A 17,014-nucleotide genomic window follows, 5' to 3' on the forward strand; every position below is an offset into this window, starting at 1 on the left:
GAAGTGTTATGCTCCCAACAAGGCATGCGATCACTCTGTACTGTATATATGTACTAATAAATTTTTAAAAAGTGTGTTTAGTATTATTAATTCATCTAATGTATTTTACATGCTTCCCATCCACTAGCTACTATTCTAGCCACTGGGAATTCAGCTAGGAAATAAGCCCACGTGCCAGCCTTTGTGGAGCTTGTTTTTGCAGTATGATTTATTTTATTCTGAGGAAAAGACTTTAAACATTTAAAGTTCTTTACAGCATCTTAACCTCTTACAGCACTTTCATATATATTATCCTTAAACAATCTCAGTAACCAACAAGAAAATTAAGAAAGGTTTCATTATCAATAACTTCTCAAAAAAGTAAAATGAGGTCTTTTGTTTTTAATCTGGTTTTCCTTCTATCATATCCTAATGCCTCCCTTCTACTATTCAAACAACCAAGCTAGTTATGCAAAGCTGTCTCTTGATTCTGAATCTCATCATTGGCCCAAACAATACTTCCACTGCTGCCATGATTCTGTAACAATTTCCTAGTGCTTTTGCACATTAGAAAAGAGGTGTAACAATAGCTCAAAGGTACACCACTTTGCTCCTGTGTAATCTTGAGCATGTCATTCAACCTCACTGATACTTTCGGCTTTATTAAATAGATCAGTGATGTTTGGGGTTGCTGTGAGGGCTAAAGCTCCAGAGTTCTGTGAATCTGCAATAAACATGGACAACACTTAAAGCTAGGTATGCGGTGCATACCTTTAATCCCAGCACTAGGGGAGGCTGAGGCAGGAGGATCACTAAGCCCAACCCGAGCAGCTTAGTGATTTAGCAAGATTCTATCTCAAAAATTAAAAAAAAAAAAGTAAAAAGAAAGGGTTGGGGATATAGCTCAGTGTGAAAATCCTGGGTTCAATTCCCATTAGTGAAGGAAAAACTCCTTGCATCTCAAATTTATGAGGCTCAAAGTAAGTCTCTATTCTACACCAATGATAAAATATTAAAATATACTTTATCTCACAATTTCAGCTTGCCCTAAATTTCTACTGGGATTTAAATTTTATTTCTTGACATGCAATAATGTTAAAACATAAGACTTAAAAAATGTGTTTATAAACTTCTATCTCCACAGCCACCATGATAGTTAAAGCATTCTGGTATCTCACCTGGCCTATGAAGAAAATTCTCTACCTGGCTTCCTTCACTCTTGTTACATTCCCATCCATTAAGGCGCACAGCAGTGTTTTAAAATGGAAAATTTAACATCCCCCTCTCCTTTCTATAACTTTCAGTTAAGGGTAAGGTCCAACAACTTGCAGCAGCCCTTGCTTCCTTGGCGGCCACCCTTGTTCAAAGCGGCTCTGGTCCTACTGCCGCCCTCTGCTAAGATGTCCTGCCCACGGCCCTTCGCAGAATGCCTAGTCATCTTCCGGCTTTGCTCTCAATGTCACTTTTGACAAAAGCCTTTCTCGGCCTACCAATAACATAAAGACAGACCCTAAGGTAAAGATACTTTATCAGAGAATTATTTTGCATGTATAGGATAAATACAAGTATGTGACAGAGTATTTCTCAGAGTTTTGAAATGAGCAGATCTTTTATACACAATGGTACAATCTTGAAACTGGTCAAAAATCAATCAGAAACCATGAAACCAATGAAGAAATTCTTATGAACTTTAAAGAAATCCCTAATAACCCCAGTATTTAGTCCAAAACAGAGCCCCAAGTACATCACTGAGAAATACTTGAGCTCAATGAGATCTATCAAGGAAACTATTTCCGACCTTTAAAAAGACACTTATGTGGGCTCAGGTATTTGGTACAAAATAAAACTTAATTTTGAATTAAGGAGTGTCATAATTCTTTTAATTCCAAGTTGCACTGTTCAAATAGTTATAGGGAAAAGTTTTAAAAGAGCCTTCTTTAACCAGCAGGATGTTTCCAACAACAGATTTCTGATTTCAGAGCATCTAAGAAAACTGTAGATTCCATATAGATGTCCTGACAGTTAAATTCTCAGAGATTAGGATATTGTTACTGCTAGAAGAAAATGCCGTATTTTCAGAAAACCAGAGGCAATCTGGCTATACCTGAAAAAGCTGAAGATAAACAATGATCAGAACATCCACTCTTCCCAGGGAAAGATAATGCCTTCACCATTTTCAGAGGAAGAGTATGATTCCAGTAGTTCAGGATTCATAGCAACTGACATATGCAAATATTTCTTAAGGAGTCAGACTTTATTTGTACTAAATTATTATTTTGCAAAACTATAAATAATAGGAAATGTTGGTGAACCTATCAAAAAATTCTATGAACAGCATCAACCTTCCATTAAAAGAGTTTCATGAACTAAGTACTGGACAGCCTACTAAAACTATATAAAACCAGCCACCTGAAATATCACCTGATATCCGAGCAATAAATACAACTTTTGTGTTTTTGTGAATCAGCTAAAAAAATCAATTTAATTTTAAAAACTAGCTTTTTTACCCTTACTCAAATCTGTTCGCATATAGGCAGAGTATTGAAGAGCACTGCTTGCACCCTTCATAACAGATAAAAGGTTAAATTACTTGCCAAATAAATGGAGTTAAGAATATCAACAAAAGTTAAGAACTACTACTCATATTCTATTTGTATTCTACATTTTTGAATGCTTAACACAGAATTCTTAGTTTCTAGTTCATATATTTAAACCCTAAAGAACAACAACAACAAAATTTACTGACTAAAACCTATACACTATCCAGGCAATGCTTCAAATAATTTACAGTCTAACCTGATCATTCTAGGAGGAAAGTAATCTGGAAAGGGGTAAAGCTAACCGTATCTTTGTAGCATTTAGAAAAAGAATATCAAAACAACCCAAAGAAGCTATAAAAAAAGACATAATAAAAGGCATAAATTCATGAAATTTAAAAAGCATGTAATATAGTCAATACAAAATCATTAAAACCAAAACTGCCTTCCGAAAAATTCCAGTGTGAAAGAGAGAGACAGAGCTAGATGGAGGGAGACAGGGAGGGAGGGAGAGAGAAAACAAATACCTGAGAGTAAGAATGAAATTGCAACATGAGACATTATCACACATATAACAGATTATAAAAACAAATAATTACGAACTTTGTGTAGATAATTTTTTTTAGGTGCTAGGGATCAAATCCAAAGTTTGCTAGGCAATGCTCTACCAATGAGCTATACCTCCAGCCCATGTGCCAGCAACTGAAAATTTACATGAAATGGGTATGTTTGTACAATTCTAAAGCATTCCAAAGTGACTAAAAAAAAAAAGTTAGAAACCGGTCTTCTAATTATTTTAAAATGTCAACTGCCAAAAATCCTCACAAAAAGAAAACTCTAGGCTGGGGATTTAGCTCAGCGGTTCGGTGGCCTGCCTTGCAAGCGCAAGGACCTGAGTTCAATCCCCAGTACCAAAAAAAAAGAAAAGAAAAGAAAACTCTAGGTACAGAGGGCTTCATTGCTGAGTTTCACCAAAAATTTAGGGTAAAGCCGGGCGTGGTGGCGCACGCCTGTAATCCCAGCACTCCAGAGGCTGAGACAGGAGAATTGCTGTGAGTTTGAGACCAGCCTGGGCTACATAGTGAGTTCCAGGTCAGTCTCAGCTACATAGTGAGACCCTGTCTCAAAAAACAAAACAAACAAACAAAAAATTTAGGTTGAAGAGCTGGGCGTGGTGGTACACACATGTAATCCTAGCACTCAGGAGGCTGAGGCAGGAGGATCGCTGTGAATTGGAGACCAGCCTAGGCTACATAGTGAGTTCTAGGTCAGTCTCAACTACAAAGTGAGAACCTGTTTCAAAAAAACAAATTGAAGACCTATTTAAAAAAACCAAAAACAAAAAAAAAAAAAAAAAAATTTAGGGTAAACCGGGTGTAGTGGCAGATGCCTGTAATCCCAGAACTCAGGAGGCTAAGGCAGGAGGATCACTGTGAATTGGAGACCAACCTGGGCTACATGGTGAGTTCTGGGGCAGTCTGAACTACGTAGTGAGACCCTGTCTCAAAAAAAAGGTGAATATAACTGCTATCTTTCTTAAACTCCTCTAAAAATACAAGATTTTATGTGTGTATTGGAAGGACACTGAGGATGAACCCAGCAACTTCACTCTAAGGGACATCCCTAGCACTTTTTTTACTTTTTATTTTTATAAAATTTGAGATAGGGTCTCAATAAGTCACAATGTAGCCCAGTCTGGACTTGAACTTATGATACTCCTGCCTCAGCCTCCTAGATATCTGGGAATACAGGTGTGTGTCACCAGGCCTGGCTCCTAACTTTTTTTGTTTTTTTTTTTTTTGTACTGGGGATCGAACTAGCTAAATCCCCGGCCCTGGCTCCTAACTTTTTGAAGTCAATAAATTGGGTGGCAAATGCAAAACCAAAGTAAGACAAAAAATAAAAACCAAGAAATACTAATGGCCAAATTCACTTATAAACAGCCAAAAATCTTTTTAAAAATCTAACAGTATATTAAAAAGAAGTCAACTTAGGTTTACTATAAAAATGTAAGAGCAATTTTAAAAATAGGACTGGGGATGTAGCTCAGTGGAATAGTGCTTGCCTAGTATGTATGAGGTCCTGAGTTGGATCCCCAGCATCAAATATTCCCCACCCAACAATACAAATTAATGTAATTCACTACATTAGTAGAATAAGTCATATAAATCATCTCAATATAGAAAATGTCTGACAAAATTCAGTGTTTACTCATGACAGAAAGTGCTTTCCAGAAACTAGAAATAAAAAGGAATGTTTTTAACTTAATACAACCTACAAAATCAAATCAAATAGTACTAAATAAATGCTAAGAGTATTCTCTCTGGGATTAACAAAAACACAAGAATGCCTCTACTACATCACTTTTATTCTGTATGGCAAAGGAGGCTCTAGCCTGCACAGCAAGATTCTTCCATCCAAAAAAGTATGATTAATTTAAAAAGTATAACTATGGATATCATTATTTGTAGGTGATGAAATTATCTAAAAAATTATCTATAAAAAATCCAAAAGAATTTGACTACAGATTACTAGAATGAGCAAATTCAGCAAGATGAATAGGTAGGATAATACAAAAAGTATTTGCATTTCTACACACCAGTAACAAATTGTAAGAAACAGTCAAAAAAGAATCTATTTGCATGACAGTATACATTTACCAAAATTCACAGAATTATACACTTAAAGGTGATGCATACTGCATGTAAAATATGCCTCAAAATGTAGGAAAAAAGGGGCACAATTTGTAATAGCAACAACAAATGCAGACTATATAAGAATTAATCTAATATATACAAGACCTTTCTCAGATAAAATTTTACTTAAAGGCATAAAAAGATATTTGAATAAGTGGGATGACATAACAGTTCATGGAAAGGAAAATTAACTATTGTAAAGATTTCAATTCTCTCCAATTTTATTTTCAGATTCAATAAATTTCCAATTAAAAAAAACTCAACAAAATCTTACAAGGGATTCAAGTCAATAAGCTGACTCTAAAGTTTATATGAAAGAGGAAAGACATAGACAATACACCTAAAAAAGATTACTTAATCCTTTATAATAACTGAAATGGTTTGATATTGGTAAGGGATAATTTGATGAACAGAATAAAGAGCACAAACCAGCCATTCATATTGGGAAAACTCATTTTTAACAATAGGATTTTTAACAATAGATCAGTGGGTGAGGAAATGACAGATTGTCTAATAAAGGGGTCTGAAACAGGTTAGTATGAGGGGTTAGAAGGGAGTTGGTGGGGAAAGAAATGGGCATTCTCATCACATTAAAATCACTAAAACAATTCATACCAGATATATCACCAAAAAATTCATACCAGATAAATTAAAGACATAAAAAAGAGAAGGAAGGAAGAAAGAAAGGAAGGAAGGAAGGAAGGAAATAAGGAAGGAAGGAAGGAAGGAAAGAAGGAAGGAAAGAAGGAAGGAAGGAAGGAAGGAAGGAAGGAAGGAAGGAAGGCAGGCAGGCAGGCAGGCAGGCCGGCTGGCCGGCCGGGATTTAGCTCAGTGGTTCTGCCGCTTGCCTTGCAAGCACAAGGATCTGAGTTCAATCCCTGGTACCAAAAAATAAAAATAAAAATAAACTGAAAAATATATAAAAAAGTTAAGATAAAAGAATGGAAAGAAGAAGGGAGAAAGAAAGCCTATCAGAGCAGCCAAGAATTTTTAAAAATTTAACATAGGTCCAGAGATTTAGCTCAGTGGTTCCACTGCCTGCCTCACAGGTACAAGGTCCTGAGTTCAATCCCCAGTATCAAAAATAAAAGAACACAAACACACACACAAACAAAAAAACCCCAAAAAAACACTAACCAAAAAAGGGAAAATGTAACAGCAAAAATGAATTACAAGAATAGGTAAATTTCATCATGGAGTGTGTGGGGGGGGGGCCCTGGAGATGGAACCTAGTGCCTCACGCATGCTAAGCATGTGCTCTATCACCAAGCCCCAACCCAGCCCCAACACGTGTAATTCTGAGTGATCAGTGGTATGTAGTGGAAGAAGAGCTGATGGGCTCTTGGTGAGACAGCAGCTGCACAGAGACCTGGACACTGGAGCTCCACAAAAGGAGACACAGAATCGCAGCACACTACTGACTGGATAATGAGTGACATTACCTGTAAATGCTACTATTTGGTTTTCAAGTTTTAGATTGAAAACTTAACTTCAGAAGACTTCAAAATGGTCATAGAATAGAAAAATTATCAGCATTGACAATATGAAAGTTATAGCACAGATGACACAATGTAGGAGGCAAAAGGAGAAATAAGACACAAGGTACTAATTTGCTCAGTCTATGCAGAAGTTGAAAAAATTTGGTTTTAAGATTATTTAATATTACAAAGCTAGCCCACTTAAAAGGGAAATACAATTATGAAAAGTTGGGATGAGTTGGTATGTAGAGTTATAAGTGAAGCTGATTCCTTGCACCTACAATGAAATTCAATAATACTTGCTAAGTCAGGAAACAGCACTATACATAGATGACTTAGCAATGTGGAGGCAACTCCAAGTAGACCTAAAACCCAGAAGAAGTTAAAGCATGAGAGGCTATGTTGCATTTATGATAAGTTTTCTGTACTACTGGATTTTCAGTCCACATGCATGTATTATTTTAATGACTATAAAAGTTTTTCGAATTTCTGAAGGAAAAAAAGAAAAGACAGATATCCCCAACAGCTCATTTAGTCTAACTACAATCAGTCCTCAGGTAGGCAAAATGAGTGTTCACTGCAACAAAAAACTTCTATACATGTGATGAAGAATAAGGTGCAACAATCTGCCAACTCTATCCAGTAGAGTAAACTCATCATCATCATCATTCAGAGTGAAGAATCCGTGTAGAGGCCGAGCCCCATCCTTCATTGATTTTTTCATCCTTACCTTTCTCTATCTTTTTGATCTCTTCTAGCTTTTCTTTATTATGAATAGTCAAGTGTCTGTGTGTGTGTGTGTGTGTGTGTGTGTCTGACTAGCTTTATTTGTAGAATAATTTTATTCTCCTAATTTTCTCTTAACTTAAAAGAACAATTAAGGGCCGAGATTTAGCTCAGAGGTTCCCCGCCACTTGCCTTGCAAGTGCAAAGTCCCAAGTTCAATCCTCAGTACACCACCACCACCAACAACAACACAAAACAAAACAAAAAAACCCCAAAGCACAATTAAGTTGATTTTCATTTCCATGTCATGTAAACTAGTTTAAAAGTCTGCGGACATTAGAACTGTGGAGAAGAAGTGATCCGATTTAAGGGAAGAACACACAATGAAAGGCAATCCAGTTCAACAGTACAGTTATCACCATTCCATGTGTTCACATTTCTGGAGACTGCTACATTACTCAAGTGTCAGGAACTGGACCTAGGTTCCCATGTAGATATTTATGGTACAATAAAGAAATGAGAGCTTGAAGTTTGAGTTCTCCACTGAAAAGAAAAGGCTAGAAAGTTCACTGTTGATGTTATGTAATATTTGAAATACTGCGAGTTCCACATTTCAGTATGGCCCACATCCAGGCATATACTTACACTATATGTGCAAGGTCAAGTGGTTTCTCTGGTTGCTCAGGAAAAACAGGATGTGCAGGTTCTCTGGAGGGTACGCACCCTAAAGACTTACTAATTGCATGGCTCAGCTTCTTTGCAGGGGATTTCTGTATCAAAGTAGAAAATAAGGATATAAAATTAACTCTTCAAAAGAATGATACAGAACTTCAAAAGAACTTGGTAACGTGAGTACAGAAAGTATCTGTTCAGAATCAAATCAAGTTTCAGTATAGTCAACAGTAACAGGCCTTGCAGGAAGGAACTCACGGCAATCCCCAGGTCATTTGTGGTCTCTTCATCTGTACTACAGTCACAGTATCACATTAATGTTAACTGTCTTTCTAAATAGCAAGAATTCCTTCTTTTGATGCTTCTGGATCATTTGTAGGATGTTAAAAGTTAATTCCCAAAGTCAGAACTTCTTGATGGGCTACAATATTGATGGGTAAGATAATGCTGAATATATGACATGTGGATGTTAGAAATTAGTTAAGCCACATCCCCAGATGTTAAAATATTCCTAAATAAATGTAAGGCAGAACATTTGGTACTAAGGGCCTGGGTATGTAGGCAGATACAAATGAGAACACTCACACAGGAAGTCAAGACCAGACCAATGACTCTAAATTATGACATATCAGAGATACAAAAAGAACTTGTGAGCTGGGCATCATGTCATACACCTATAATCCTAGCACTTAGGGGGCTGAGGCAGGAGGATTGTGAGTTTGAGACCAACCTGGGCTACATACCAAATTCAAGCTGGCATACTAACACATTTTCTTTGAAAGGTAGAAACACCGAATCCCGAGACTATTAAGTCTAAGATTTCCTAGTAAAAATGCACGAAAGTGTACAAAACCACACAAGTAAGTTATGTAGAACATTACTTTTAAAGCTCCTATTTACCTTTTTTGAGGGGTATTGCTGGGATAGAATCCAGGGACCTGGGCTATGGAACTATCCCTCCAGCCTTCTTAAAACTGTTCAGAGGAGGCTCTTTATGTAGATGATGATGTCCACCCAATTCTCTTTAAATGACACTCTGTAGTCTGAGATTTTGGCAGGACATTAGCGGCTAAATAGAGTTTAAATATTTCATTCTATTCGGCAGCGATTACCAAGTGTGCCACTTTAACTTGTTTGCAGCTATGTGCTTCATCAATACCACATCTCTACTTGGCTTTTATATGCTAATTGCTATAATATTTAACACAAAATAAAGAAAACTCTGTTTGCCTTTAAGACCATATAAGCAAAGTTAACTGGTATGTGTTTATAATAAAGGCTGAATAATACCAATTTCTTCAGGTGCTTCCTATCTAGGCTCCAAATCAACTTCCACTGTCCCCTTTAACACACCAAATTCCGGGGAAAGTCTAGGTGTAACCCAAAGCTAAACAACAGGGCAGATATTTTGAAGTTCTTGCCTAATGGCTCTCTACTTCCTTTTGCCCACTGACTAAATTTTTAAGGAAGTAAAGAAAGGAAGAAGAGCAGTACAGGTCTAGGAACTCCACTTTAGTTGAATTACTGGGCTAGTGATATTTTTTTAGGTCTTTGTATTTTCTCCTAATTTGGACTCTAAAAATGATCTAAGACAGAAGCTTTAACTTAGAAAATTAATTCTCTAAACACTCATTTTTGTTGTTGTTGTTGCTGCTGTTGTACTTAGTGGGGATAGAACTCAGGGCCTTGCACTTGTGAGGCTCTCTACACACTTCTAAGCAAACACTTTCAATCTTTTTGAATTTTCAACACCCTAATCCATTTTACCTAATTTCAAAACATTTCCACCATCTCTTAAAAATACTAAGGGTTATATATATTTTTAAAATATACCAAGCAAGGTATAAAATGTGTACACACAGTTTTTGCTTTGAACTCACTATGTAGCCCAGGTTACCCTCAAACTCAAGGCAATCTTCCTGCTTCATACTTACAAGTGCTAGAATTACAGGTGTGTCCCACCACGACCAGCTTTACACAAACAGTTTTAAGAGTCATAAAAGGCATAAAAACTATAGCACCCATCTACCCACTGTTCTGCCTAAGAAAGAGAACATGAACACTATGCTATGCAGCTTCTTTGTGGGCTCTTATCCCAATATAAACCCACTCACCATACCTTCTTCTCTCCTGGTAAGCACTGTCCTAGATTTTGTATTAATCATTTCCTTGGTTTTATTATTTTAGCAATTATGTATATATAATATACTAAATACACTTAAAATCTACATATTTACACATATATATTATTCTGTAACTTGCTCTTTTCACTCAACATTATTGTAATTCATCTATGCAGATGCATATACAGTAACTGTAATTCATTCATTTTCATCACTTGATGGTACTTCATTGCTTAATTACTCATAATTTAGATATCTGTTCCACTGTTGAACATTTGGGTTGTTTCCATTTTTTCCATCATTCGTAATGCTGCCAAACACCATACACATTCTACTCCATGTCTCTTGGTGGCTATGTATCAGGACGAAATGACTGATTCATATGGTTATACGCATTCAAATTTACTAAGTAGTCCAACCTGTTTTACAAAGTGGTTACACTAATTTCCACTCACATCAGCTGTGAGAGAGTTCCTGAAATACCACATTCTGGCCAACCCTTGCTGTTGCCAGACATTTTAAACATTTGCCATGTTACTGTGGTTTTACGATTCTCTGATGACTAAAAATACTGAGTCTTCCTATGTTCATGGGTCATGTGTTTCTCCTGTGAAATGCCTATTCCATTCTTTTTTTTTTTTTTTGGTACCAGAGATCAAACTCAGGACCTTGTACTTACAAGGCAGGTGGCAGCACCACGGAGCTAAATTCCCAACCCCTATTCCCATCTTTGTGATAGTGCTGCATGGGTTGCCTTTCTCTAAGAGAGTTATGTTGTACAAACAATTCCTCCTTTTGGCTTGTTTCTCAGTCTATTACGCTTCTGAATAATAGCACTACTATCTTTACATATCAGCATTACCAATTCAGTAATCTTCTTTATATACTGTGCTTTTTGTGTCTAAAGATATCATTTTTCCCTCCCTCAGGTTATGAAGACATTCTTCCACATTGTCATCTAATGTTACACAATTCTTACCTTTCTTTTCTTATTTAAATTTGAATCTGCTTAGGGTTGATTTTTGATAGATATGAAGAAAGAATCAAATGTTATCTTATATGGACAATCAATTGTCTCAATAAGTCATTCCTTCCTACTAGAAGGATATTTGATTTCTATCCTGTACCAATACCACAGTGATTTAATGAGTACTACAGCTTCTTTTCACATAGTGCAAATGCCCAAATTTACATTCTTATTTAAAGTGTCTTTGTGATTCTTGATGCTTTTTTGCACTTTCACCTAGATTTTAGAATGAGTTTATCATTTACCACAAAAAACCAAACACACACACACACACACACATATGCACACACGCATGTGCACTCACACACCACTACCAACAGCTACCCTGCTGGGATATCAATGAAAACCAATAGAACTGGTAGCTAATTTTGCAGCAAACTGATATCTTCTGAATATCCTTTTCCATGAATATGCTTACTTCCCCATGTGTCTGAGCATTCTTTATTACTTTTCAGGGAAGTTTTAGATTTTAAATTTAAAATAATTTAAATTCTTTTAAAAAATCTATGCTTCTCTCATATTCCTATTTTATTGTCTTGTAGCCAGCAATCCTGCTAATTGATTGATTGATTGATTGATTGACTACCAAACTAGGGGCTTAACTCAGGGTCTTCAAATCACCTACATGCCAGCTCTTTTTGAATTTTTGAGAAAAGGTCTCACTAAGTAGCTAAATTGCTTAAGCTAAGCTCTACCTATCAATCTTCCTGTCTCCTACAGTGCTGGGATTACAGATATATACCACCAGGCCTAGCATAATTTTTAACTGTGGCAAAATAAACTAACTCAAAATGTATCATCTCACTTGTTTTAAAATGTACAATGTAGCAGTGTTAAGCACATTCACACTGATGCACAACCAATCTCCAGAACTGAAGTTATATATTGTACACATTAAACAACAGCCCTTTGTCTCCTACCCCAGCCCCGATAAACACCAATGATGGATACCTGGTTTGCTTCCAGGTCTAGGCAACTGTGAATAAATAGTTCTGCTAGGAACATGAGTATACAAATACTTCTCTGAGACTCTGCTTTCAATTCTTTTGAGTATTTATCCAGAAACAGAAATGCTGGATTATACGGTCTGCACCATGTTCCATGTTATAATCTACCAACAGTTTACAGGGGTTCCAATGTCTCTACATCCTCAATAAAATTTGTTATTTTCTTTTAAATACTGACTTAAGTTTTTGACACCAAAGTTATTATAATCTCAAAAATGAAATTAGAAGCCAGATGTGGTGGCATAAACCTACAATATCAGCACTCAGAAGGCGGAGGCAGGAAGAGCATAAGTGAAAGGCCAGCCTGGACTGTACAGGGAAGCCAAGGTCAAGCTGGACTATATGGCAAAACCCTGTTTCCAAAAATGAAAACAAAAGGAAATCAGAAATTTCAAATACAACATGTATCACACAAAATTTACTATTCTAACTTTTGTGGTACATATTTTTACTCTGAAATCCTTTTTTTCTAAGATTTGTATAATTATATCAAATTTCTTTTGGTTTCCATTTTGTCCAATATATCATCTTTATTCTTTCAGCTTTTCTGTGCCCTTATTTTTAACCAATTCTTATAAACAGGATAAGGCCAGATTTTTAAAAATACACAGGAGACAACTGTTGTTTTTTAATCTGGAAATTCAGTTAACTTATTTTTTTCTTTTCTATGGCTCACTATGTCATTTATTTCATTTTTTGTCTTTTACGTTTTGTTTTATCATTTTATTTTTCTTCTGCTTTTGGAAATTTTACTTTTTGATTCTTTTTGAATCTGGAGAGGGAGAGGGAGAGGGAGAGCTGGGAGACTGACTCATGGCTCCGTATGGTGACACCCAGCACCACACTGGGGGGTGGTGTGGGAGGTGCACAAGGTGAGTCACGGGTGGGGACACAGCTTCCATGAGAAGTAGGTGCCATCACAGAGACCCATGTGACTTGTACCACAACCGCTGCACTGAGTTCCTGTGCCAGGCTGAGAATTTTTTCATCAGATAAATAATGAACCAGCACTAAGACACAGAAAAACATATTTCTTGAACTTGGATCACTGTATTTTCAATTAGCCTCAAGCTAATTCTTTGCACAGCACACTCTTCAGCTAGACACCGGGAGGATAACAGCCTAATAAAAAAGCTCTACATTGGTGCCTTTGAGGCCATTCTTGTCATTTTTACTTCCAATTACTCCCTCTAAACACATCATCCTGAGCTTCAAGCCATACCACATAAAGGGATTCAAGCAAAACAGCAGAGGGTCCTCTGTCCAAAGCCTACTAAATCCTCAAGTGAGGAATCTTTATTTTAGCATGAACATTTATCCACAATCTTAACAAGCATCTCTTTTTCATGCATTTAATTACTTAAATCTAATCATGCCTCAACCAGTTTCATATAGCTGTTTAGCACTTTAGCTGCATCGTATTTAAACCCTACCAAAATTAGTTACTGTTAGCCAATGCTTGTTAGTATTAGTAACTTGATGCTTTACCCAATTTATCCATTCCACTGCACACCATTTCTTCTTGCATTTCAATTCTTCCTTTCTCCTTCAGTTTTTTTCCTTAAAGTATAACTTTTATTTATTTCTTCAACCACGTTTTTCTTCATGACAAACTTTTCCTTAAAATATCTATCTTCAAATCCTTTAAATCTTTCATATTTTCCATCGTTTTCTATCTGTATTCAGTATTCTGTATACAGGTTTATTTTGTCATATATGTTTCCCATTCTCTAATTTCACTCTGGCTGCCTCTAATTTGCTACTTACCCTCTTAATTGAGTTTAACTTTAATGTTAATTTTATTTCCAATAACAAAAAAGCAAAACTGTTCTGTATCAAAATTCCAGTTTTCATTTCTGACCTTATTTTTTGTGCTTTAAAAAAAAACAAACTACACACGTCAACAGATTTATTTTACTATTTTTTCAACCATTATTTTCCTATATTGACCTAGTTTATTTCTTTCGATTTCAATTATTTGGGGGGTTAACTTTTATTATCTCTTCTATTTCAGCTTTATCAGTTTTTGTTTTTGTTTTTTTACTTACAGAAAGTTAAAATCTAAGTTCATTTAGTTTCATTTTTTTCTAGAAACTACACAGTTGTTTTTGAGTATCATTTGAGATGTCTGGACATGGGTTTTTCAGTCTACTTTGTTAATCTTGATTATGAATTCTTCCTTCTTGAATTCAGAAGTTTATTAATTTTATCGAGGATATGTTTATGTTATTTTTCTCCCATTTTTGACTCATAATTTTACTATTCTGTGATCAGGGAGGCTTCTGGGTAAGTGAAGGTAAGAAGGAGGTGAGGGAGCAAGGCATGTGCAGGGGAAATGTGCTTTCCAGACAGAAAGAAGACCAGGTCAGAAGCCCTAAAATCGAGTCCAGCTGACACAGTGAAGGAACAGCATGAAGTGCAGAATGTTTGATGTGGGGACAGGGGAAGCAGCCAGAAGTTGAGGAGAGAGGGACAAGAGGGCATGACTATAGGGGAAATGTAGGGTCCTTTATGACACTTTAAGGATGTAATGTGATGGGCTTTTATACAGAATGAGAATAGTAGAACCTGGAGTGTGCTGAGCAAAGACCTGATATGTTTAACAGAATTATTTTGGCTCCAATATTTAGAATAGCCTGAAGAAACATGGATAGAATTAGGGCCACCACTTAGAAAACCTTTGTAATATCTGTAAACACATAAATACACACAAACATATTTACACAATCATACAATATTACGGAGAGTAAATAGTCTTATACAGGTATCAATTCTGGGAAAATTATATTTTTTAGCATTTGGAAGTCTCCCCTATCCTTTCCTTTTTGTTTCACAAGCATTTTTTCATTAGTACGTTTATAATACATAATGTTTATATTTCTTGTGTGGAGTTGGTACATGTACATAACCCATCTAAATTCCCTTTTATGTCCCTGTTCTTTCCCCTCACATTTCTTGACACCCCCCCCATTTGAGAGAGATCTATTTCACTACTTCCTATTACCTATCCTTTATTTTGCTCTTTATATTTTGGTTTTATCATATAAGAGAAACCATGCAATATTTAAGCTTGCATGTCTGACTTATTTCACATTATGGTCTCAAGTGTATCCATTTTCCTACAAATGATTTAAGTTTACCTTTCTTTATAGCAGAGTAGTACACCATTGTGTATAAATAACACATTTTCTTTATCCATTCATCTGTTGATGAACATATAGGCTGCTTCCAAGATTCAGGTGTTATTAATTGTGCTGTTAAAAACATGTTTATATATGTATCACTGTAATATGATGTCTCTAACTCTTCTGGAATGATACATAGAAGGGGAACAGCTGGGTCAAATGGAATTTCTAGTTCTAGGTTTTTTAGGAAACTCCATACTGATTCCCACAGTGGTTGTACTAGTTTACATTCCCACCAACAATGTGGAAGGCCTTCTTTTTCCCTGAAGCCTCACCAGCATCTGTTATTATTTGATTTCTTCATGATGGCTATTCTTCCTGATGTAAAATGGAATCTCAGTATTGCTTTAACTTGCATTTCTCTAATGACCAGTAATGCTGAGCATTTCTTTGGGGATTTGTTGGTCTTTTTTACTTCTGTGAAGGGTTTATTCATTTCAGTTGACTATTTTTTGTTTGTTTGTTTGCTTTTTCAGCTTTGAGTGTATTGGTACATTTTAGGGATACAGTACAGTTACATTCATTGTTGGGTTCTTGTACCTCTACATGACAAGTCTTGGTTCTCATTTTTTCCCCTTGTCCCTGCCCTCCCTTCACCCCTCCTCCCCTCCCCATCTATAAACATTTTATTTCCATTTTTTCATTATCTCACATTTTTTTCTTTTCCCTTATTACCCTTCCCCTACCCATCCCGACTTTCCTACACCTTTAGCTCCTTTCTTCCCATTTCTCAATGTCAGTAATCTTATTAGGATCTTATGTATTATTGCAGATTATTCACATCAGAGAAACTATTCAATATTTACACATGTGTGCCTTATTTATTTCACTTAGGAGTGTATCCTCAATATGTATCCATTTTCCTATGACTGAATCTATTTTCTCATTCTTTATGGCTGAGTAATATTCCATTTTATAGAAAAACCACATCTTCTTTATCCATTTTCCAACTGATGGGCAAATAGGCTGTTTCCAAGTTTTAGCTATTACAAACTGTGCTGCTATAAACATGGGTGCGCATACTTCTCTGTGATATGATTCTTTTAGTTCTTTTGGAAAGATACCCAGCAGAGGGATGGCTGGGTCAAATGGAACCTCCAGGCCAAGCCCTTTGAGGTGTCGCCATATTGATTTCCATAGTGGTTGCACCAGTCTGCACTCCCATCAACAATGGAGAAGGGTTCGTTTCTCCCCACAACCCCGCCAACATTTGTTATTGTGTGATTTCTTGATAGCACCCATTCTTTGTGGGGTGAGGTGGAATCTCAGTGTTGTTTTCATCTGCATCTCTCGAATGACCAGTGATGTGGAACATTTTTTCATATATTTACTTGCTGCTTTGACTTGTCTGATAAATGTCTGTTCATTTCGGGTCCCATTTTTGAATTGGGTCTTTAATATTTGGGGGGGGCTGATCGATTTGAGAACTTTATATATTCTTGATAATAGTCCTTTGTCTGAGGAGCAGCTGGTAAAAGTTTTTTCCCACATTGTAGGTTGTCTCTTAGTTCTGCTGATGGTGTCTTTTGAAGTACAGAAGCTTTTTAATGAGATCCCAGTTGTTGATTCTATCTGCTAGTTCCC

The 17,014-nt window shown here is 36.2% G+C and overlaps 1 protein-coding gene across 8 annotated transcripts in view; it reads right to left on the reverse strand.

Annotated features, from left to right (window-relative positions):
- Dtnb (dystrobrevin beta) overlaps positions 1 to 17,014 on the reverse strand; it is a 340,951-nt gene that overhangs the window by 128,584 nt on the left and 195,353 nt on the right. For all 8 annotated transcript variants that reach the window (XR_002024739.2, XM_010604850.3, XM_010604848.3 and 5 more), the window contains one exon: positions 8,062 to 8,186. Coding sequence is in view for 7 of the 8 variants with exons in the window: in XM_010604850.3 (XP_010603152.2) it covers positions 8,062 to 8,186 (125 nt within the window). In the remaining variant the exon portion in view is untranslated. The remainder of the gene's footprint in view (positions 1 to 8,061; positions 8,187 to 17,014) is intronic.

The sequence above is a fragment of the Fukomys damarensis genome, unplaced genomic scaffold (genome assembly GCF_012274545.1).
Source record: "Fukomys damarensis isolate Sample0158 unplaced genomic scaffold, DMR_v1.0_HiC HiC_scaffold_2, whole genome shotgun sequence".
NCBI lineage: Eukaryota > Metazoa > Chordata > Mammalia > Rodentia > Bathyergidae > Fukomys > Fukomys damarensis.